The 24758-nt window shown below is 42.6% G+C and overlaps 2 protein-coding genes across 2 annotated transcripts; both read left to right on the forward strand.

Moving 5' to 3' along the window:
* The first annotated feature begins 10418 nt into the window (after positions 1-10418).
* LOC109778068 (uncharacterized) lies at positions 10419-14453 on the forward strand. The gene is made up of 7 exons (XM_020336619.4): positions 10419-10719; positions 11483-11630; positions 11722-11775; positions 12036-12127; positions 12764-12990; positions 13745-13921; positions 13998-14453. The coding sequence occupies exons 1-7, from the start codon at positions 10517-10519 to the stop codon at positions 14153-14155; spliced, it is 1059 nt and encodes a 352-aa protein (XP_020192208.2). The 5' UTR covers positions 10419-10516; the 3' UTR covers positions 14156-14453.
* Positions 14454-18459: 4006 nt separating this feature from the next.
* Positions 18460-21512, forward strand: LOC109778069 (histone-lysine N-methyltransferase ATXR6). Its single transcript, XM_045234409.2, has 6 exons — positions 18460-18899; positions 19063-19161; positions 20081-20304; positions 20387-20487; positions 20568-20780; positions 20863-21512. The coding sequence occupies exons 1-6, from the start codon at positions 18548-18550 to the stop codon at positions 21020-21022; spliced, it is 1149 nt and encodes a 382-aa protein (XP_045090344.2). The 5' UTR covers positions 18460-18547; the 3' UTR covers positions 21023-21512.
* Positions 21513-24758: the final 3246 nt, after the last annotated feature.

Consider the following 24758-nt stretch of genomic DNA (forward strand, 5'->3'; position numbering starts at 1 on the left):
TGACTAGAGAGGAATCCAATGATGATGATCAAGGTACTTCGGATCAAGTTACTACTGAACTTCGTAGGTCCACGAGGACACGTTCCACACCAGAGTGGTATGGCAACCCTGTCCTGGAAATCATGTTGTTAGACAACGGTGAACCTTCGAACTATGAAGAAGCAATGGCGGGCCCAGATTCCAACAAATGGCTTGAAGCCATGCAATCCGAGATAGGATCCATGTATGAAAACAAAGTGTGGACTTTGACAGACTTGCCCGATGATCGGCGAGCGATAGAAAACAAATGGATCTTTAAGAAGAAGAAGGACGCGGATGGTAATGTTACCATCTATAAAGCTCGACTTGTCGCTAAGGGTTATTGACAAGTTCAAGGGGTTGACTACGATGAGACTTTCTCACCCGTAGCGAAGCTGAAGTCCGTCCAAATCATGTTAGCAATTGCCGCATACTATGATTATGAGGTATGGCAAATGGACGTCAAAACGGCATTCCTTAACGGCTTTCTTAAGGAAGAATTGTATATGATGCAGCCGGAAGGTTTTGTCGATCCTAAGAATGCTAACAAGGTATGCAAGCTCCAGCGCTCCATCTATGGGCTGGTGCAAGCATCTCGGAGTTGGAACGTTTGATTTGATGAGATGATCAAAGCGTTTGGGTTTACACAGACTTATGGAGAAGCCTGTGTTTACAAGAAAGTGAGTGGGAGCTCTGTAGCATTTCTCATATTATATGTGGATGACATACTGTTGATGGGAAATGATATAGAATTCTTGGGAAGCATAAAGGCCTACTTGAACAAGTGTTTTTCAATGAAGGACCTTGGAGAAGCTGCTTATATATTAGGCATCAAGATCTATAGAGATAGATCAAGACGCCTCATTGGTCTTTCACAAAGTATGTACCTTGACAAGATATTGAAGAAGTTCAATATGGATCAGTCCAAGAAGGGATTCTTGCCTGTATTGCAAGGTGTGCAATTGAGCACGGCTCAATGCCCGACCACGGCAGAAGATAGAGAAAAGATGAGTGTCGTCCCCTATGCCTCGGCCATAGGGTCTATTATGTATGCCATGCTGTGTACCAGACCTGATGTAAACCTTGCCGTAAGTTTGGTAGGAAGGTACCAAAGTAATCCCGGCATGGAACACTGGACAGCGGTCAAGAATATCCTGAAGTACCTGAAGAGGACTAAGGATATGTTTCTCGTTTATGGAGGTGACGAAGAGCTCGTCGTAAAGGGTTACGTCGATGCTAGCTTCGACACAGATCTGGATGACTCTAAGTCACAAACCGGATACGTGTATATTTTGAATGGTGGGGCAGTCAGCTGGTGCAGTTGCAAGCAAAGCGTCGTGGCGGGATCTACATGTGAAGCGGAGTACATGGCAGCCTCGGAGGCAGCACATGAAGCAATCTGTATGAAGTAGTTCATTGCCGACCTAGGAGTTATTCCCAGTGCATCAGGGCCGATGACTCTCTTCTGTGACAACACTGGAGCTATTGCCCTTGCCAAGGAGCCCAGGTTTCACAAGAAGACCAGGCACATCAAGCGTCGCTTCAACTCCATTCGTGAAAATGTTCAAAATGGAGACATAGATATTTGTAAAGTGCATACGGATTTGAATGTCGCAGATCCGTTGACTAAACCTCTTCCACGAGCGAAACATGATCAACACCAGAACTCTATGGGTGTACGATTCATCACAATGTAACTAGATTATTGACTCTAGTGAAAGTGGGAGACTGTTGGAAATATGCCCTAGAGGCAATAATAAAATGGTTATTATTATATTTCCTTGTTCATGATAATTGTCTATTGTTCATGCATGCTATAATTGTGTTATCCGGAAATCGTAATACATGTGTGAACACATAGACCATAACATGTCCCTAGTGAGCCTCTAGTTGACTAGCTCGTTGATCAATAAATGGTTACGGTTTCCTGACCATGGACATTGGATGTCATTGATAACGGGATCACATCATTAGGAGAATGATGTGATGGACAAGACCCAATCCTAAGCATAGCACTAGATCGTGTAGTTCGTTTGCTAAAGCTTTTCTAATGTCAAGTATCATTTCCTTAGACCATGAGATCGTGCAACTCCCGGATACCGTAGGAATGCTTTGGGTGTACCAAACGTCACAACGTAACTGGGTGGCTGTAAAGGTGCACTACGGGTATCTCCGAAAGTGTCTGTTGGGTTGGCACGGATCGAGACTGGGATTTGTCACTCCGTGTGACGGAGAGGTATCTCTGGGCCCACTCGGTAATGCATCATCATAATGAGCTCAATATGACTAAGTAGTTAGTCATGGGATCATGCATTACGGAACGAGTAAAGTGACTTGCTGGTAACGAGATTGAACGAGGTATTGGGATACCGACGATCGAATCTCGGGCAAGTAACGTACCGATTGACAAAGGGAATTTTATACGGGATTGATTGAATCCTCGACATCGTGGTTCATCCGATGAGATCATCGTGGAACATGTGGGAGCCAACATGGGTATCCAGATCCCGCTGTTGGTTATTGACCGGAGAGTCGTCTCGGTCATGTCTGCATGTCTCCCGAACCCGTAGGGTCTACACACTTAAGGTTCGGTGACGCTAGGGTTGTAGACATATTAGTATGCGGAAATACGAAAGTTGTTCGGAGTCCCGGATGAGATCCCGGACGTCACGAGGAGTTCCGGAATGGTCCGGAGGTGAAGAATTGCATATAGGAAGTCCAGTTTCGGCCACCGGGAAAGTTTCGGGGTCACCGGTATTGTACCGGGACCACCGGAAGGGTCCCGGGGGGTCCACCGGGTGGGGCCACCTATCCCGGAGGGCCCCATGGGCTGAAGTGGGAGGGGAATCAGCCCCTGTTGGGCTGGTGCGCCCCCCTTGGGCCTCCCCCTGCGCCTAGGGTTGGAAACCCTAGGGGTGGGGGGCGCCCCACTTGGCTTTGGGGGCAAGCCACCCCCTTGGCCGCCGCCCCCCCTTGGAGATTGGATCTCCTAGGGCCGGCGCCCCCCCAGGGGCCCTATATAAAGAGGGGGGAGGGAGGGCAGCCGCACTGAAGCCCCTGGCGCCTCCCTCTCCCTCCCGTGACACCTCTCCCTCTCGCTGAGCTTGGCGAAGCCCTGCCGAGATCCCCGCTGCTTCCACCACCACGCCGTCGTGCTGCTGGATCTCCATCAACCTCTCCCTCCCCCTTGCTGGATCAAGAAGGAGGAGACGTCTTCCCCAACCGTACGTGTGTTGAACGCGGAGGTGCCGTCCGTTCGGCGCTCGGTCATCGGTGATTTGGATCACGACGAGTACGACTCCATCAACCCCGTTCACGTGAACGCTTCCGCTCGCGATCTACAAGGGTATGTAGATGCACTCTTTTCCCTCTCGTTGCTAGAAGACTCCATAGATTGTTCTTGGTGATGCGTAGAAAAAAAAATTAATTTCTGCAACGATCTCCAACAGGGGGGCCGGGTTATAGGATCGATTGCCATACTATCAAGGGGGGCTCTCGATGAGTAGCTTGATCGCATCGTTCATAGAGAGCTCAAACCATTGCATTCTTGCATCATCTTTATTGGTTCTTGTTTGGTTCTTCTCTTTGTGAGTTTTGGAGCTTATGGTCATCTTGATGACAAGCTCGGGTTCATCGAAAACGGAGTTCACTTGCATCTTCTATGATGTTTTCGATGTTGGAGGTTATGCCGGTTCTTCTCGGTTGGAGGTTTCACTCCTCTATTTATTAGGCATACATCCTCTCACTATTTTGATGCTACTCGTCGTCTTGTATCCAACAAGATTGAGTTTGCTCAATTCGGAGCTCATATGAAGAAGTTTTGGCAGTTCTGTTTTTCTCCCTGCGGTAGTACCGCGGTGGCAGCGGTAGTACCGCTTGTAGCGTCAAGCGGTAGTACCGCTCTATTACCGCCTCAATTTTGGGTCTGCTCTTTTCGTGTCGGGTTCAGCGGTAGTCGCGCAGCAGTAAGGCACGGTAGTTCCGCCTATAAGCGGTAGTACCGCTCCGGCCGAGCGGTAGTACCGCTACTGCACTACTGCCACCGTACTCTGCTCTGTCCTGCCTCCTTTTGTCCCGTGTTCTGCTCCTCCAGCGGTAGTACCGCTTATCGGCGGTACTACCGCCCCAAGGTTCTTGTTTTGTTGCTCCTTTTCACTGCTTCTTCCGCCCGAGCAGTAGTACCGCTCGTGGAGCGGTAGTACCGCTCGTGTGCGGGCTAAGCACTTAACGGTTGGATTTTCCCCCTCCTATAAAAGGAGGTCTTCTTCCCCAATGAACCTTATCCTTTGAGCTCGTGTTCTCCCCCCATTGTTGACCTTCTTTGAGCTTGCTAACTCTCAATCCCTCCATGGATTCTTGCTAGTTTTTGAGGGAAAAGAGAGAGGAGATCTAGATCCACATTTCCACCAATCACTTTCTCCTCTTTGTGAGGGGAACCCCTTGGATCTAGATCTTGGAGTTCTTGGTGTTCTCCGTCTTGTTCTTCCTCTCATTTTCCTCCCTAGCATTAGTTGCTTCGGTGGGTTTTGAGAGAGAAGGACTTGGGCACTCCGTGTGCCCTTGCCATTGCATTTAGTGCATCGGTTTGAGTTCTCCACGTGATACGTGGAAGTTACAAGTTGAGAAGCTTATTACTCTTGGGTGCTTGGTACCCTTGAGCTTGTTCCTCTTGGGTGCTTGGGCGCCCTAGACGGTTGGTGGTGTTCGGAGCTCAATCATTGTGGTGTAAAGCTCCGGATAAGCGTCGGGGTCTCCAATTAGGTTGTGGAGATCGCCCCGAGCAATTTGATGGGTACCGGTGACCGCCCCCAAGGGTTGCCAAAGTGTACGGGTTCGGTGACCGCCCCCAAGGGTTGCCATTTGTACGGGTTCGGTGACCGCCCTCAAGGGTCCCTTAATGGAATCACGGCATCTTGCATTGTGCGAGGGCGTGGGGAGATTACGGTGGCCCTAGTGGCTTCTTGGGGAGCATTGTGCCTCCACACCGCTCCAAGCAGAGATTAGCATCCGCAAGGGTGTGAACTTCGGGATACATCGTCGTCTCCGCGTGCCTCGGTTATCTCTTACCCGAGCCCTTTACTTATGCACTTTACTTTGTGATAGCCATATTGTTTCTTGTCATATATCTTGCTATCACCTAAGTAGTTTTTCTTGCTTAGCATAAGTTGTTGGTGTACATAGGTGAGCCTAGTTGTTGTAGGTTTTGTGCTTGACAAATTAACCGCTAGGTTTATTCCGCATTTGTTCAAGCCTCAACTGTAATTATTTTAAAGCGCCTATTCATCCCCCCCCCCTCTAGGCGACATCCACGATCTTTCAATTTATATTTCCTTATATCATGATAAATGTTTATTATTCATGCTAGAATTTTATTAACCGGAAACTTGATACATGTGTGAATACATAGACAAAACAAAGTGTCCCTAGTATGCCTCTACTTGACTAGCTCGTTAATCAAAGATGGTTATGTTTCCTGACCATAGACATGTGTTGTCATTTGATGAACGGGATCACATCATTAGAGAATGATGTGATGGACAAGACCCGTCCGTTAGCTTAGCATAATGATCGTTAAGTTTTATTGCTATTGCTTTCTTCATGCTTATACATATTCCTTTGACTATGAGATTATGCAACTCCCGAATACCGAAGGAACACCTTGTGTGCTATCAAACGTCACAACGTAACTGGGTTATTATAAGATGCTCTGCAGGTGTCTCCGAAGGTGTTTGTTGGGTTGGCATAGATCGAGATTAGGATTTGTCACTCCGAGTATCAGAGAGGTATCTCTGGGCCCTCTCGGTAATGCACATCACGATAAGCCTTGCAAGCAATGTGACTAATGAGTTAGTTGCGGGATGATGCATTACGGAATGAGTAAAGAGGACTTGCCGGTAACGAGATTGAACTAGGTATGAGGATGCCGACGATCGAATCTCGGGCAAGTAACATACCGATGACAAAGGGAATGACGTATGTTGTCATTGCGGTTTGACCGATAAAGATCTTCGTAGAATATGTAGGAACCAATATGAGCATCTAGGTTCCGCTGTTGGTTACTGATCGGAGATGTGTCTCGGTCATGCCTACATAGTACTCGAACCCGTAGGGTCCGCACGCATAACGTTCGATGATGATTTGTATTATGAGTTATGTGTTTTGGTGACCGAAGACTGTTTGGAGTCCCGGATGAGACCACGGACATGACGAGGAGTCTCGAAATGGTCGAGAGGTAAAGATTGATATATTGGACGATAGTATTCGGACACCGGAATGGTTTCGGAGTGTTTCGGATATTTATCGGAGTACCGAGGGGTTACCGGAATCCCACAGGGAAAGTAATTGGCCAACATGGGCCATAGGGGAGAGACAGAGCAGCCCACAAGGGGTGGCACGCCCCCCCCCCATGGGCAGTCGGAATTGGACAAGGGAAGGGGGCGCGGCCCCCCTTTCCTTCTCCCTCTCCCTCTCCTTCCCCCTTTCCCCCTCCGAAAGAAGGAAGGGGCGACTAGGACTAGGAGTCCTAGCGGGTCTCCCCCCACTTGGCGCGCCCCCTAGGGCCAGCCTCCTCCCCTCTCCTCCTTTATATATGAGGGCAGGGGACACCCCAAAGGACATCAATTGTTTTTTAGCCGTGTGCGGTGCCCCCCTCCACCGTTTACTCCTCGGTCATATTGTCGTAGTGCTTAGGCGAAGCCCTGCACGGATCACATCACCATCACCGTCACCATGCCGTTGTGCTGAGGAAACTCTCCCTCGACACTTTGCTGGATCGAGAGTTCGAGAGACGTCATCGAGCTGAACGTGTGCTGAACTCGGAGGTGTCGTACGTTCAGTACTTGATCGGTTGGAACGCGAAGACGTTCGACTACATCAGCCGCCTTAAACTAACGCTTCCGCTTTCGATCTACGTGGGTACGTGGACACACTCTCCCACTCTCGTTGCTATGCATCTCCTAGATAGATCTTGAGTGATCGTAGGAATTTTTTTGAAATTGCATGCTACGTTCCCCAACAGACAGGTCACAGACCCCTCTGAGGAGAAGTAGGGCATGGGAGGCGGCAGGGCATTGTGTCCCAAGTGGGCCAATCCGTCTCCCATGTTCTACTATTCTTTGCGAGCGACCGCACCTTCACTTCACGAATCTTGAACCTCGCCGCTCATGGAGAAGGCAGATGGAGGACGTGGTCGCTGATGCGAAATACAAAGGACGTGGTCGCCTCGGCCGAGCATAGAGAGTTGACGAGTGAGCAATAGAAACGGGCCGGCCCTTTTAGCAACAAGGTTCTATACCTTGGTTTCTCGGTTTTGGGAGCATTCTAGAAGGTACCAGTCTGATTTTGCCGGTTTTGTTATTTTCTTTACTTGGTTTTTTCTGTGTTTGTTTTTGTATTTCCTTTCCTTTTTGTTTATTGTTTTCCTTTTTATTAACACAATTTTTTTAAAATATTGATGATTATATAAAAAAAATGTGCACAATTCCAAAAATAATGCTTTCGTCTTTCAGAAAATGTTTCAAAATTTCAAAAATGTTCAACTTTTCAACATCAACTCCCAAATTTGAACAAAATGTCCGTGCTTTCGAAAAATAAAAAAACATGTTTCCAAAAATGATTGCAAATGTTCGGTGTTTAAAAAATATTCAAATATTGAAAAATTAATATTTGGAAATTTAGAAATACTGGTCCACCTTTATCAAAAAATGCTCAAACAATGTTCACAAATTTGAAAAAATACTTATGTTTTTTAAAAAGTTTAGATTTTCAAAAAATACTCACTTTATAAAAAATGTCCGAGTTTTCATAGTATATTGTAAGTTTTGGAAAAATGTTCACACGTTTTATAAATGTTCACAAAATTATATAAAACAGATCACACTTTTTAACTCTATTTTCCATGGTTTCAAAGATGGAATAAAAAGACTAAAAATCTGGGACCTACACCTCTCGCGTAGTGCTACAATAGTCAGCTCGCCACAGCACCCTGAGGGCTTATAGTGCAAAGTAATAGGCAGGCCTAGTCGGGGTTCCCCGTGCGAAAGGGTTGCAATTTGATTCAGTAAGCGTCGTATAAAACCTCTTATCGAGAAGAGCGCATATACATGTTCGAGGTGTATGGTTACCAGAAATCACTAATGAAGGAGTTGTCTTTGCAAAAATCAATCCTACCATCCCATATTGTGATAAGTGGCGCACTACATGTTCACCATTTGTCAAACAACGCTTTCCCGGGCCGAGCCAGAATTCTTTATTAGAACGCCGGTAGGCAAAGCCCGAAGGAAGGCTGCTATCCTCTCAGCCTTCTTCCTTTTCGATGAAAAACAAATCGACATCTCAATGTCAGAAAGCGTTTTCCTGCATCCTAAGTGCTTTCCCTTTTTTCATAGATTCGTCTATTCAAAACAGTTTATCTTTTAAACCATGCATCCAAATTCCGATATGTTTTCCCTGTTGGATTTCTCGCACCGAGATCTTTGAAACTGGATCCAACGATAATTGGTTCTGACGAACTATTTTTCACAGAAAATGGGAAAAACGTGGACAAAAATAAAATGAAGGAAAAATATTCACGTAAACAAAAAAATGTTTCATACCATGCATTAAAATGTACTTGACATTTTAAAAAATGTTCACGCATTTTAAAATCTTTATTGCATTTCATTAAAAAGCATCTAAATAACGAAAATAACAAAATAGTGTTTGTGTGACTTAATAAATCTGTATTCAATTTAAAAATAGCTTATACGATGTAAAAAAATATTGGCATAGTTTAATATGTTTGACATTTAAAAAAAGATGTTCATCAGTTTTTTAAATGATTATAGAATTTTTAAAAAATGTTGGCATAGTTTCTAAAAATAGTTTCATACCATTCCAAAAAAATCTGACATTTTATAAAAAAATGACCACGGGTGCCAAGAATATGTTTGTGATATTCTGAGAAATGTTTGTACAATTTAAAAATATGTTCATGTAATTTAACAAAAATGTTTTGTTCATTTCAATAAGAAGTTCAATACTTTTAAAAAATGTTTAACTGTTTTCTTACAAATGTTCAAATAACTATTTAGAAAACAATTACTCATATATTTGACAAATGACATCGTATATCATCATTTTTTTAAGCTTATATACAAAAATTAACTTCATGTAGGGAAAAGTTTCACATGTATTTCAAAAAAAGGATAAAATGGAAAAACCCAAAGAAAACAAAAAAAAACGAAGAAAGCCAATGACAACCACTAAAACCGCTGAGAAAATCACAATAGGGGAAAAACAAAAAACCCAGCATGATAGCTCTTAAAAACAAAACCAGTCCATAGAAGCTTTCCGAAATGCACTAAGGCAAGGTTATCGTAAAATACTAAGACCTCCTCCCTTGCGCCTTTTGCGCCCGCTAGCGTGCTGGCGCATGTGCGCGGCTATATAGGCCACTGCCTAGCCATGTCCAGGCGCTTCCTCACTAGCTAGCGAACATGCGTTTTGACAGCGGTTTCTAAAAAAAATGTCCTAATAGTTGAACGATGACCTTTGATATCTGACTGTTGACTACTGGTCGTTGACTTTTAAAACTGCACGAGTTTCTTACGAAATGTTAGTTAATTTTAAGAACTTCATGCATTTGAAAAAATCACGGAAAAAGTTTCACAAAAATTTGAAAAAATGTTCGTGAAGTTTGAAAATATTCACCATTTATTTTTAAGTTCACAGATTTGAAAATTTTGCAAAGTTACTCACAAATCTGAAACAAAAATGTTCCTGGAATTGATAATTTTTTACGAATTTTAAAAAAGTTAATGGTTTCAAAATGTTCACAAAATTTAAAAATCTTGTGAAATTTTCGAATAAGTTCACCAGAATGATAAATACAGTTCATTAAAATTAACAATGAAATAACACTAAAGGAAAAATTTAACGAAAAATGAAAAAATTGAACAAGAGCCGACCTAAAAACCCCAAGGAAAATCGACCCAGGAGAAAACCGATGGAACCTATTAGAAGGCTCCCAAAACCGTTTAGAAAAACCTACATAAGCCGGTCCATATAGAAACTACACGAATGGGAGATGTGATTGTGTCATACCTTAGCGTGTTAACCGGCGTGTCAAGCGCCACATAGGAACTGGCGTAAAAATCAGTACAGGAATTAGCTGCCGTGCCCGTCGAGGAAGAATCACGTATAGAAATTTCAAACATAACTCCCATGGCAAAAATACTTTTAGCTGTAAGAGAAAAGTCTTTTTTTAGCAAAAGACAAAAGTTTTTCTGGAACAGAAAAAACCCGTGGCGTTTGGGCCTTGCTGGGCGCTGGGCCGCTCTCTTGGGCCGTCGACGGTCCAGCAGGCCCAGCTCCGACCCCGGCGAAAGCGAAGGCACGCACGGGCACGGACCGCTATCCGACTGCGTCCGGTTCAAAAAAATATCTCTCGCTCGCTCGCGTGGATTTCGTGGAGCAATTCCCATTCCCATTCCCATCCTCCTCACTCCCCCCGGCCACCATGGCGGCCGCCGCCGGCGTGTCCCCCTCCTCCCTCCTCCGCCTGCGCCTCCCCTCGCCCCACCCCGCCGCCTCCCTGCCCTCCCCCTCGCCGGCGCTACTCCGGCGCCGCCCCCTCCTCTCCCTCGCCGCCGCGCCCCAGCGCGCCTCCGTCGCCGCCGCCGCCGACTCCAGCAACGGCAACGGCTCCTACTCCGGTAACGGGTACGCGGCCCCGCCGTCCCTCGCACGGTTTGTTTTTCCTTTGTTTTCGCGGCAAGGCCGCCCGCTTTGGCCTGATGTCGCCGTGGCGAGTGCGCCGGCGGGGTGTTCGACGGAATGCATCCGCGTCGTGCCTGTTCCCCTGGAGAGTCGAGGCCGGATAAGTTAGCTGTAGCAGACGGCGTCACTGACAGGGCTACATATTTCACTAGGTATATCAGTAGCAGTCAGGCCCCTGAATCGACGGTGTGGAATCATGCTCGCGGCCATCCAGAGGCAGCTTATCTGGGTCGGTAGTGGCCTCGTACGCACATATCAATTTTGCAGTATTTGTTGTCAATATGGCATATCAATTGCGACTTCTCTCTAGGTCCTGATGCAATTAGCTGCTTGCCTGCCGATTTCATCGTATCGACAGTTGAAGCACTTTCATGTTTAGGGCATCTACAACGCCGGGCGCTTGTGCAGGCGCTAGGATTTATTTCCAGCCCATTTAGCAGTTGCGCTGCTAAATCCTGGTGTCGGATGTGGCATCGCTGCCAAAGCATGCATCGGGTGCTTACGTATTTTTCTTGCCGCAATAAGCGCCCAGGTTGTTCACTTTAGTCCAGATTATTAGCGTCAGCCGTTGGAAGCTCAGGCGCTTAGGTGTTCTTGCAATTTTCTGACATTTATTTTTTCCTTCATTAGCGCCTGCACAGGCGTCTCCCATTGGAGATGCCTTTAACACTTTCCATGATGCACCCTGCCCTCTTTCATTTGGCAGAAGCCAAGCATCGCTGATGCCACCGTTCAGCGGCCTTATGCTTGATGAAAGCTCCAGGTCTAAAAGGCCGTATAAATGGCAAAGGGTTTTGCTAAAGGTAAGCGGCGAAGCGCTTGCCGGAGATCATACGGAAAACATTGACCCAAAGGTGAGGCGGCTTTTGGTGGTGTATCTTTGAATTTAAACGGCTCATGTGTGTGTACATCATGTAGTTAATGTAATTATGTGGTCTGCTGCAGGTTACAATGGCAATTGCAAGAGAGGTTGCTTCCGTCACCAAACTAGGCGTAGAGGTGTGCCATCCGTGCTGCCTTCATTTTTTTGCTGGTTATTTATTGGATTACGTTTATGAACAATGAAAATGATTCATTCCAAATAGATAGACTGGTACCAAATGAAGTGAATTTGGGTTGTTTCGGTCTGATGGTATTAATTCAACACTTGAATTGCAATGCATTCCAAGCCAGAGTTCTCATGTTATGTGTATATGTTTCTCTTGTCTTCTCTAGTAGAATAATGTGTTGTACACATTTAAAAAGGAGAGTAATTGCAGGTTGCTATTGTTGTTGGTGGCGGCAATATCTTCCGTGGGGCCTCTTGGGCTGGATGTAGTGGTCTTGACCGCTCCTCTGCGGATTACATCGGGTATGAATCATACTCCATGCCTGTTGTAAACTGCAGTATTAAATAATTCTATCAACCTGTGGTCAGCTGCCATGAGATGTGCTATGAGCTCGAGCCATGCAATATCAACACATTTTGGTAGGAGCAGGGCGTGCTTGTTATTTAATTCATGCAAACTATTTGGCCAGTTTAATGTTTGTGCTATTATGGTTCATTGTGCCCATTACGTAAGCACATTTATATCTGTTATAACAAGAATTTCATTTCAATAATCAACTGGATGTAACTATAATTGCATCTTACAAACCATAATCCATGCCAACTTTTTGGCTAGTATAATATTTGTAGTATCATGGCTCACCGTACCCATCCCGTAAGCACATCCTAATCTGCCAGAATAGGAATTTCCGTTGGCGAATTAACTTAACTGAGTGTAACTATAATTGCATCTTACAAACCATTTAATCCATGACTATATATTGTCTACATTTTTGTGCAAACTCAAGGCCACCTGTAATTTATAACCTAGTTTCTGTCCATTATTATTTTTTGTTACAAAGACATTTCTTGTTAAGTAACCACATGATTTGTCGTTATAATAAATAATTTGGGCTGAATCTGATTGTGCAACCTTTTTTCTGTTTTCCCCCAATTCAGTATGATGGCCACTGTGATGAATGCAATATTTCTTCAAGCAACAATGGAGAGCATTGGGATACCGACCCGTGTCCAAACTGCATTCCGTATTTCAGAAGTTGCAGAACCATACATACGCCGAAGAGCAATCAGGCACTTAGAGAAAGGAAGAGTTGTTATATTTGCTGCTGGGACAGGGAACCCATTCTTTACAACTGATACAGCTGCTGCTCTCCGTTGTGCAGAAAGTGAGTTTGTCGTTAATCTTCGCTATGCAGTATGAACCGCTTTAATCATTAAAAGTTGGAGAAATTTCTTTCACTTAGAAAAACTGGTGCTTATGAATGGTTCTTGATAGTCCAGTGTCTTCTCATGCCATAGGTTTAGCTACATATATGTAATACCGTGAAACATTCAGTGTATTTTTTTCATCTTATTAATTGTCATGCTCCTTGCAATTGTGGGTAATGGGACTACATGACTACCCACATAAGCACTCCACTGAGTTTACTTGATGATGTATTAAGTATATTAAGTATTACTGAAGATCCCTGTGCGTATTAAGTTGAAAATGAAAAATGACAGTCCAACAATTAGGTTAGAGAAACAATGCATCTATTTAAGCTGGTTTCTGATTCTAGCTTTATTTTTCTGGGACAGTTGTGTATTTACCTCTTTTTGTATTAATTAGTGAATAGCAGTATGGTTACAATCATGGTCAACTTGGCCCAGCACGCAGGCCGGCACAACGTTTAGCAAAAAAAAACACACAGTACAGATCTACAATATTGTGCTAGCCCATGGGCAACATTGTTGGCCTCTAGTTATAGTGTGTTTACTAATCTTTACATAAACAGTGATAAATCACAATCTGTGTTGTGCCTATAGAAACATATTATTACGAGGTATAGGCTACTTTTGACATGAACAGTACCGTTTGAATAGTAACTTTTTTTCTTTGTTTATTTTGCCTTGACCATTCTTCTTGTATTATGTGTATAGTCAATGCAGAGGTAGTGCTCAAGGCAACCAATGTTGATGGTGTGTATGATGCGAACCCTAAGCATAACCCAAATGCCCGCATTCTCGAGACAGTGAGCTATAACGAGGTTATCTCAAGAGACCTCTCAGTAATGGACATGACTGCTGTCACACTATGCCAAGAGAACAACATTCCTGGTACAGGGGATATCGGTTTTTGAGGCTTCTTACTGTTTCCGATCGTCGATTTTAATCTTGGTGCTTAATTTTGCAGTTGTCGTGTTCAACCTCCAAAACACTGGAAACATCGCGAAAGCCATCGTTGGCGAGAAGGTCGGTACCTTCATAGGCTGCACAAGGAATCTGGAATACCGCGAAAGCACGGAGGGTTCACTGGATCAAGAAGACAAGATCTTGGTTAGTGAGTGGTGAATCCAAGAGCAGTGTGTCTCCCTAGCTGGATTATAGAATAGATTAGCTATCCAAGTAGTACCGGTTTAATTGTAATACTCGAAGAAGAGAAATCACTCTGGACATAAAAATTCGCAGAAAACTGCTGCTATGCTGTGTATGATAGAATGTAGGAGTAGTCTCCTGTGGCATGTATGGTGGCTGAACCTAAATAATACTTCTATTGCTCCTGATGGTATTGGTGAGCAACAGAAGGTGAGGGTTTCTAGTCTGGTTTCCTCTCTACTTTCTTTACTGGAAAATTTGTGGGAGGTCCAAACAGTGTATTTTATTTTGAAAAACGTAGATAATATTTACAAGATCGAGAGCAATGCCATTTGATATTACATATCTGCCCTCAAATGTGCCGTCCATGTGTGACTGGCATGTGGGCCTAAGAAAAGAGAATGTCCAATGTTGTACTAGTACAATACCATGGAGGGAGTACAAAATTTGGACTTGACAGAAAATCTGCAAAGTATCATGGAGCACATGGCTGTTTTCCAAATGACCCACATATTTTTGGAAGTAACAAGTTGCCCAAAAGTAAATGTTATTTTCAGTAGAAAACGTACATGACACTTGACAATTCAAGCATTTCTTGTGCCAGTGAGGTGGTTCCATTGTTCATGATATAACTTCCTACAGTATTCTACCGCAACTGTAATCTAAAAAGGAGTAAAAAAAAGATCCCCTTGGAGAAAAAAAACACTAACACAAATGATATAACTTACCACCGACAAATTCAGTGAGGGAGAAGATGCGATTTCAAACTTTGGAAAAGAAAAAAGAAAAAGCCAAGTGCTAAAGATGCAGAAAATCAAAAACAGTAAATGCCTTAAAGTAATAACATGTACTTTTTATTGTGAAATAATTCTTTTAAAATATGAAACAAAGGACATATGCAATAATATCGTTCCTATCTCTCCACATGGGTGATAATCTATTCACTACACCACGGTGGGTGGAGATATCAACCCTAGTCAGCGCTCGTGAGATGATTTCACGTGACACAAAGATATGCATTAACTCTTCATGACAAGGCATCATACGAAACACCCATATCGATTTCACGAGTCAATGCATTGTTTTCGTACGACCCACATAACTTCATTAACCTAATGCATCTTCATCGTTCATTCCACCCTCGATAGTCCAATAGGACCAAAGATAAAACTCCCCTCCCTTGAAGGACAAAATTTGTAATCTATATGCCATAACTTTGAAACTGGTGGAAGAGACAATGTGGTTTCAAAATTCTGAAAAAAAAGCCACGTGGTAATGTGGATATGTTCTCTTTTCAATTTTTTTAAGGTAGTAACATCTACTTCTATAGCAAAAATAGATCTAAAATATGAAACAAAGGTCATATCACCGCAATCATTCCTATCTCTCCACAGGGTGGTGATATATTCACTACACCATGGTAGGTGAAGCTACCAAACATAGGATTTGTCGGTGCTCACAAGATAATTTCATATGACTCATAAAGGCACATTAACTCGTCGCAACAAGGCATTGTGCCAAATGATAACCATTTCACGTGCGCGGCTTATCCGTACAATCCGCATAACTTCATTAACCTCATATTTTTCATTGTCCAGAACAGACCATACTGCATTATTCTACGCTCCAACAATAGTCTAAGAGGACCCAAATAATACTCATGTCCTTTGAAGAGACAAGTGCTAAACTATATGCCATAATTTGGTACTAAAAGAATTGGTAAGCAAGACTGTGATTTCAAAATGGTAGAAACAAAAATAAAGCCACATGATAATGTGGAAGAGGTTTTGTTTTTCAAAAGATGGTGATCTATTTGCTACGCTGCAGTAGGTGAACATATCAACCCTAGGATTTTATCAGCACTCGCATGATGACATCTACGATAGAAAAGATGCATCAACTCTTCACCACAAGGCATCGCACGTAACACCCATATCCATTGCATGTGCACGGTAGTGTTTGTATGACCTACACAACTTCATTGACCTCGTGTATTTCATTGTTTTCCATTGTGTATAGAGGTTTTTTTTGCGGGGACATTGTGTATAGAGTTAATCGCATCCACGGTACGCAAACTTGCATGGTGGGTGAAAGAAAAATTTAAAAATAACACAAATTGATCACACAAGTCAGATTTCCGTCAACTATAACACCAACTATGTGGACATGGCGAGTCAGCATGAGAGCAGGCCAACACACTCTCAAAATCGAAAAGCATTAATGGATTCATTTGAATTATGAAACAAATGACATATCACAATAGCATTGTCTCTCCATGTACGTGGTGGTCTATTCACTACACCACGGTAGGTGAGCATATCATCTCTAGGATTTATCAGCGCTCGCATAATGATTTCATATGACTCAAAAGATGCATTAACTCTTCGCGATAAGGCATCATATGGAACACACACATCCATTTTCACGTGCAAGTGTAACCGTGTCCGTACAATCCATGTAACTACATTAACCTCATATCATCGTTCATAATTGAATATACTACATTATTCCATCCTTGATAGTAATCCAATAGGACCAAAATATAACTCTCCTCCCCTGAAAAGAAACATTGCTGATCTATATGCCATATTTTGGTAATCTCAGAGATGGTGTGATTTTAAAATTTTGAAAAATAGTTAAAGTCACATGGTAATATGGAGAGGATCTCTTTTCCAATATTTAAAAAATGCTTGAAAAATGTAAAGTCTAATCTTTTTATAGTGGAATAAATATCACTTCTGGCATTTCTTATTTACTCTAAGTATGAATATATCGTAATACCATTGTAGTTTAACATCTTACACTAATATTGTCCATATCTCTCCATGTGGGGCGATGGTCTATTCACACCAACGCGGTAGGTGAACAATGAACCCTATATTTGTCGATGCTCGCAAGTTTTCACATGACTCGAATAGATACCGTACGATATCATACGAAATACCCATATCCATCCATTTCCTAGTGAACAGTGTCTTACAACCCTCATAACTCCGTCAACCCCACATATTTTCCCATTTATTAATAGAACATTCTGCATTATGCGATCCCCCAAGAACAACTTGAAAACTCTCAGAAGAAAATCAACAACTCATAAGTACAAAAAAAGGGAAATAACAACTGGCGAACGTTCCCTAGGAGGGAGATCTTAGTGAACGCCCCCACAACCATTGGATTCAGATCAAATGGATGGCAAAAACAAATTAAATCATTGGCTTATTTTGGCGCTACATGGCAAAGTTATCTTCCGATCATGACAAGTTCTGTAAAATTGCCATGACAACTTTAGTTGAAATTGCATGACAATTTGAGCGTTCGCTGGGAAAATGCTCCTAGAGAACGTTTCCCAGATATTGCCATCCAAAAAAACCTCCATTGGTAACACCAGGAAGCGATTTCGTCAAGCTTAGGGAAAAGGCCACGTGGCAATTCAGAAGGAGGTCTCCTTTTCAAAATTTGAAAATAGAATAAATGCTCGAAATTAATAACAACCAATTTACAGCAAGATATTTCCCTTTTAAAAAGTTGAAAACAATAATTGCTCGAAATTAATAACATCCAATCTACAGGAAGATATTTCCATTTTAGAAATTTGAAAATAATAAATGTCCGAAATTAATTTCGTCTACATTTCCAGCGAGAGAATATATTCTTTTTGGCCGGCGTTTATTAATTTCCAAAAATATTAGTCTGCCGCAATAATGTCGTCTATATCTCTCCATGTGGGCGCTGGCATGCTCGCATCACCCTCCGGTAGGTGAACTTATCATCTCGAATAGATTTTTTTCACGCCAACGATTGATCTCACGTAATTAAAAAAAACATTTTAACCCTTCGCGCCACGGCACTGCACGCGCCCGTTCCCGCGCTATAACATTAATTATTTTTCACACCGACTTTCAATCACGTGATTCAAAAAAATGTGTTAACCCTTCGCGCCATGGCACCGCGCGTACCCGTTCCCGCGCTGTAACCGCATGCCGCGGGGTACCCTTCCCGCGTGTAATCGGACATCCCGCATTTGTCCCGCGCTCCAGCATTGGTCCAAGAGGATCAAAACAAAATCACCTGGCTTGATAACACAATGTATGTGTGTGTGTGAAAGGATTTCAAAAGATTTTGAAATTTTGGTTGTTATTAAAGAGGAAAGAAACTGATGGGCAAACAAATTTTGGCAGGCAGCAAGGAGGGTTGGACCTTGGGGAGGGGCGACATTTCCAACGGTCACCTCCGGGTTTCTCCTATTTACACACCTCCCCCCAACGGCGAAGGCCAGACAGAGTGAGAGGAGAGGAGCCCACCGGCCTCGCCGAGTCACAGCCCCCCCCCCCCCCCCCCCCCCCCCCACCACACCCCTCCCGTCCCCCCATGGCACCCCTCGCGCCGTCGACGGCGGCGGCGGCGGCGAGCTCGCCGGAGCTGCGGCGGAAGCGGACGGCGGCGGCGCCCCCGCCCCGCTCGCCGCCGGAGCCGCGCCGCTTCTGCTCGATCTCCGACGTGATGCGCCGGGCGCGCCCCGTCGACGCGCCGCCGCCCCTCGCCCGCGCCCGCCACGTGATGGCCCTCTGCGGGGCCTGCGGCGCCGGGGACCGCGACGAGGAGCTGCTGCTCTGCGACATCTGCGACCGCGCCCGCCACACCTTCTGCCTCCGCCCCATCCTCCCCGCCGTCCCGCTCGGCTCCTGGCTCTGCCCCGACTGCGCCCCGAACTCCATCATTCGTGCGTCCCTCCGCCCGCCGCCGCTCGATCTCGCCATTCCCGCTCCCCCCCCCCCCCCCCCCCCCCCCCCCCCCCCCCCCCCTTCTCGTGTCCGCGCTCGCTCTCGCTCCCCTGCCGTGAATTTCATCTCATCTCGTCCTCTTGTTGGTTGAATTTCTGTCAGGTTTCCCGTTGAAGCAGAGCAAGATCGTGGATTTCTTCCGGATCGAGAAGGCCGCGGAGGGCGGCGCTGTCCGGCCGGCAAAGTGCGGGCTTTCTCAGGGTAATTTTTTCTTGTCTCTGAAATTTTGAATCGCATGGATTCTGTTTATCGCATGGCTTAAGCTAGGGAGTCTGCGATGAGGAATCGTCGCTGAATCGTTACACATACTGCATTGCCACCTGCTGATGATGCAAATAATTCATAAGGTGTAAATAGTTCATCTGTAATACTTGACTGATTAATATTCGAGAAAAAAAATACTTGACTGATTACGAGTATGATGCACATCTGGTAGGAGAAAAAGTTGTATCTGTTGTGGGTGTTGTGTGTTGATTCGTTGATCGTCTTGTTTTGCTAGGCTGACCGGTCGACACACTAGTATACTGCATATGTGGGTGTCACAGTGGACTAGAATTTCTAGGTAATGAACATTGAAAAATGCAGTGAGCTATCACCGCAGGAAATGCGCGGGAAAGCTACCGCCGCCAGAATTGCGCGGGAAAACCATCACTGCTGGAAATACGTGGGAAAGCATCGTTAAAAAAATTTAATTTGATCTTAATAGCACTCTTTTAGCAGGATTGTGTTATTGAAGTAGGTTGGTCAAGTTTGGACTTCCATTGATTTGTACACATGTATATCAGGATAGTTCGCAGGGATACGTCACATGTATTTCCTGTTCGTGATCTGTCTTGCACTTATTGAGCCATAAAAAGCCGCCACCTTTTGTAGTTTATTTAAAGTAGGACTGATTACGTGTACGTTGCACTTCTAATGGGAGAAAAAGTTATCTTGTAGGGGGTTGTTGTATGTTGATTCGTGAATTGTTCTGTTTTGCCTGACTGACCGGTCAGTACAGTAGTATCCTGTTTGTTGGGACACATCAGCTACTTGAGCATTCAACTGCATATATCTCCAATCCAATAGTATCCTGCATATAGCTCACTGCATTTATTCATTACTTCATACTTGTATACAGATGCTAAGAGGCGAAAGAGACGATCTCTTGTTATGCACAAGAAGAAGAGGAGGCTACTGCCATTTGTGCCCACTGCAGATAGAGTTCGAAGGCTTGAACAGATGGCTTCTGCAGCCACTGCATTGACATCTTCGAAAATGGAATTCAGTAATGAGCTGACTTATGTGCCGAGTATGGCCCCTATATCTGCCAATCAAGCAAAACTTGAGGAAGGTGGTATGCAGGTTAGCAATTTTTTATACTTAAAACAGTATAATGTATTTCTTGATCTGTTGGTGCCTGACGATACACTTGTTGACTTTGAAGGTTCTTTCAAAAGAGGACAAAGAAACTATTGAATTTTGCAGAAGCATGTTGAAAAGAGGAGAATGCCCTCCTCTTCTGGTGGTTTTTGATTCCCATGAGGGGTATGTTTTCGGAATTATTCTTCTGACGTTTCTTCATTTTTCAGTATGGAGCAATTAAACTAACGCATATTTGTTTTCAGCTTCACTGTGCAGGCTGATGCATATATTAAGGATCTCACATTCTTAACTGAATACGCTGGCGATGTTGATTATTTAAAGAACAGGGAAAATGATGGCTGTGATAGTATAATGACCCTTCTATCACCAGCGGATCCTTCCCAGAAGCTTGTCATCTGCCCTGACAAACGTGGAAACATCGCCCGCTTTATTAACGGCATCAACAACCACACTCCGTAAGTAGTCGCTGCCTATCCTTATGAATGTACATGTGTTAAGCATTACTTACGCCACTCTAATATTGTCCAATTCCTGCAGTGATGGAAAGAAAAAGCAGAACGTCAAGTGTGTGAGGTACGACATCGACGGCGAGTGCCATGTCTTGCTGGTCGCCTGCCGTGATATAGCTCGTGGTGAGAAGCTGTACTACGACTACAATGGGCATGAGTATGCGTACCCAACGCATCATTTCGTCTAACTCCCCCAATAGTTCTGACCTGCCCAGCATCAAGGAGTCTGGGCGATTAATGGCGGCACTTTCAGCATTGCCGCTGAAATCCAGTAACTTATATACAGTTCAATTGCCAGAAGAGGTCCCCGATGGCGAACAATATACATGCTGATGTTGTTAGTATCTAGTAGTGAGAACAGTCTTCATTCAGCTGTGGAGAGAGACAAGTGGGATCTTCGTTTTCTTTTTCTCCTGACCTCCCAAGATGCCGTCGTCTTATTCATATTCATTATTGTTGCGGAGTTCCTGCTCGACTTGAGTCTTTTTTGGGGATTCATGCCCCTTTCTATAGGAGTAAATATCTATCTGCCCCTGTCTCTCTCTGTCGAATGGTTAAGTAGCTGTTGTGTCCCAATTAGTGGTACATTTGAAACTGGAAGAGAAATGTTTCACCCCATTTGTTGGGGAATTGTTCTCTATGTTCAGTTATTTCGGATGGTGAAATATGCTTTCCCTATTGGTGCTGTGGTTTTCTTTTACTTTGTTATTATTGCCCTATCGCTGCTGGGTATTTTATTTATTTGTTCTTTTGACACTTCCCAACTTTCAGAAGCCGTGGCAAGCTACCAGCGGTGATCTTGAACTTCGTTGCCTTTGTAACCTTTTGAAGTTGATCCCCAACTAACTTCAGAACTATATGAATTCTTAAAATGAAATCCAGTGCTGCTGATTTCGCCAAGAAAAGTTTTTGCAGAGAATGTATCCAGTGCTACTGTGTATGTGTTTAGATCATACTATGCTATGAACCCATAACTTGTCAACTAAAAAGTTACCAAATGTATAATTGATTTGACACCATAGAAATAAAATGTGTCATGCTATCAATTTAGTTCGACAACTAGAAGTTACAAAGATTTTTTTTCAAACTACGCAGGAGATGTGTTGAAGGACTATGGATAAGAAAAAAGATAAAGTAGATTTAGACTAAGTACAATTTGTCGTACACTCCAAGTCTTCCCCCATGTTATACTCCTTATATGCCCCTTGAGAGTCAAACTACCAACATTGAAATCTTTTAGGGGTTGTTTGGATTGTGCCAGATCCAACCCCGCCAAACTATGGCAACACGCCGCCCTGGAAGTATTAATCTCACAGAGCGGGCCTCGAGTGGGCCAGCCCAATTAGGTGTCAATGAATCCGGTTTTGGGAACCTTTTAGAATGTTTCGGTCCATTTTTTCATTTCTTTATTTTTGTTGTTGTTTTCCTCACGGATTTATTTGTTTTTTATTTTGGTTTTCAATGGGTTTTTGGGGCTTTAATGGTTTTTACCTTTCTTTCTCGGATTTTATTAGGTTCTTTCTTTTTTTTCTCTGTTTTCTTCAGTGTTCTTTATTTCTTTCTCAGTTTTCGTCGGTTTTCTCATTGGTTGTCTTTGGGTTTCTTTTTTTTTTGCTATAACTTTAGTTTCCCTTTGCTTTTCACTGGTTTTCTTCATATCTTTTTCGGTTTTCACAATTTTTTCATTTTTGCGCCTTTTCTTTGTTTTTCTATGGTTTTTGTTTGTTTGTTTCTTGTTTTTTTTTCTCTTTTTTGCACCATTCCCACCTCCCGGTTTTCTTGTTTCCTTTTTCTGTTCAGTTTTCTTTCATTTGTTTCTTATGTTTCTTTAATTTTTTTAGTTGTTTCAACACATATCTAAATTTTTGTTACACAACGTACATCTTTCGTACACGTCAAGAACATTTTATAATACATGTTAAACATTTTTCAAATAAATGATTAATATTGTTTTTTCAACTAAATCAAATACTTTGATGTATATGTTTTTCATACACATTGCACATTTATACATATAAAACATTTTTTTAATACCGGTTTAACACTATATATGTATATGATTTTTTTTCAAATATATGCTTTGATATCTATTTTTCTTCATACAGAACATACATATTTCTTATACACCCCACACATTTTTTTATTCGTGTTCAACATTTTTCATATACAGTTAAACATTTTTCAAATATATGTTTAACATTTTTGAAAACTTATACTTTTTGCTGTCTACTTTTTTCCTTACACATTGTATATTTTTTCTATACACCAGAAACATTTCTTATATACACGTTTAACACTTTTCAAATACATGGTTAATATTTTTTAAATTTATTTTTTGGTGTTTACTTTTCCCCTAAACATTGGTATATTTTTTATATACATCAGGAATACTTTTTATATAGAGTTTACACATTTTCAAATACAACATTAACATATTTTCATATATGTTTTGATATCTATTTGTTCATACACATTTACAAATTTTTTATATAATATAAACATTTTTTGTACATGTTTAACATTTTTTATGCATGATTAACATTTTTCAACTTCTGTATATGAAGTGATATTTATAATAGATATAATCAGAAAATTTTGAAATACAAGCAAAAGTAAAAAAATAAAGCAGAAAACCCAATGCAAAGATGTGAAACAAAACAGAAGAAATAAAAGTGCTGAAGGCCTGTCCGCACTGGGCTGGCCCAATCGGATGGCTGCCTGAATTGAGACATCCTATTGTCTCGCGTCAAGCAAGACATAGGGGCGCCCGCACCACATACTCTTTTTTACCTCAAAATAAGTCCCACATACCTTTTTTTTCAGTTGAAACCCGTCCCACATACACATGCGTGCCAAGCAAACAGATGCACAATCCCACGTAGGAGCCAACGATGGTTAAGCCACGCACTCCCTTCGTTTTTATTCGTTTTTATTTAGTTCATGTATTAGCTTTGCTCAAAGGCAAGCTTTATAAACTTTGACAAAGTTTATAAATAAAAATATTAACATATGCAATGACAAATCAATACTATTAGATTTATTATTGAATGTACTTTCACATCACATTGAATTGTTATGATAAATGTTCATATTATTTTCTATAAATTTGGTCAAACTTTGACAAAGTTTGACTTTAGTCAACTCTAATACATATAGTAAATAAAAACGGAGGGAGTACCTACGTAATAGTGATTTTCTATTTGTCGCATTTTGCGACAGAATGTCGAGGGTACACACATCCTTCGTTGCAACATGGGACGGCCCAAACAACAAACAACAACAAAAAATCTTTTAGTCCCAAACAAGTTGGGGTGGGCTAGAGGTGAAACCCATAAAATCTCGCGACCAACTCATGGTTCGGACACATGGATAGCAAGTTTTCACGTACCCCTGTCCATATTGTCGCAACATGGGACGGCCCACATTGTCTTTTTTTTTGTGCGAGCATCCCGGTTTTGGGAAGATTAGAAGGTTCTGACCGGTTTTGGGAACCTTCTAGAAGGTTCCTGAATCGGTTTTGCCTTCATGATTTGTTTGTTTTTCTTCTTCATTTTATTTCTTCTCTTTTTTACTTTTCTTCTCTTTTTCAGTTGTTTTTTCTTCATTGTTTTTTCAGATTCTTCTCTTTTTTATATTTCATTTTCTTTGTTCTTTTTCTTGTTCCAAACAATTACAAATTTACAAAAATGTTTAGAATTTAAAAAAAAATCTGTTCACAATTTAAAAATGGTTAGAAATTTCAAAATTGTTTGCAACTATTCAAGTATTTCCTAGTTACGCTGCTCCTTAGACTTTGGGCGCCTCATTTGTCAGTACTAGCAGGCATAAGGCACACCTAAAAATTTCAAACAATGTTTAGAAATTGTAAAACTGTTTGCAACTTTTCAAGTATTTCCTAGTTACGCTGCTCCTTAAGAGCATCTC

This window comes from Aegilops tauschii, chromosome 3 (assembly GCF_002575655.3).
Source record: "Aegilops tauschii subsp. strangulata cultivar AL8/78 chromosome 3, Aet v6.0, whole genome shotgun sequence".
In the NCBI taxonomy this organism is placed as follows: Eukaryota; Viridiplantae; Streptophyta; class Magnoliopsida; order Poales; family Poaceae; genus Aegilops; species Aegilops tauschii.

Excerpts from the sequence above, each read along its gene's own strand:
- LOC109778069 (XM_045234409.2), top strand. The coding sequence starts at position 18,548 with ATGGCACCCCTCGCGCCGTCGACGGCGGCGGCGGCGGCGAGCTCGCCG. Across the intron at positions 19,162-20,080 it reads AAAGTGCGGGCTTTCTCAGG|ATGCTAAGAGGCGAAAGAGA; the intron begins GTAATTTTTTCT and ends ACTTGTATACAG. Across the intron at positions 20,305-20,386 it reads TTGAGGAAGGTGGTATGCAG|GTTCTTTCAAAAGAGGACAA; the intron begins GTTAGCAATTTT and ends TTGACTTTGAAG.
- LOC109778068 (XM_020336619.4), top strand. The coding sequence starts at position 10,517 with ATGGCGGCCGCCGCCGGCGTGTCCCCCTCCTCCCTCCTCCGCCTGCGC. Across the intron at positions 11,631-11,721 it reads CGGAAAACATTGACCCAAAG|GTTACAATGGCAATTGCAAG; the intron begins GTGAGGCGGCTT and ends GGTCTGCTGCAG. Across the intron at positions 12,991-13,744 it reads TGCTCTCCGTTGTGCAGAAA|TCAATGCAGAGGTAGTGCTC; the intron begins GTGAGTTTGTCG and ends TTATGTGTATAG.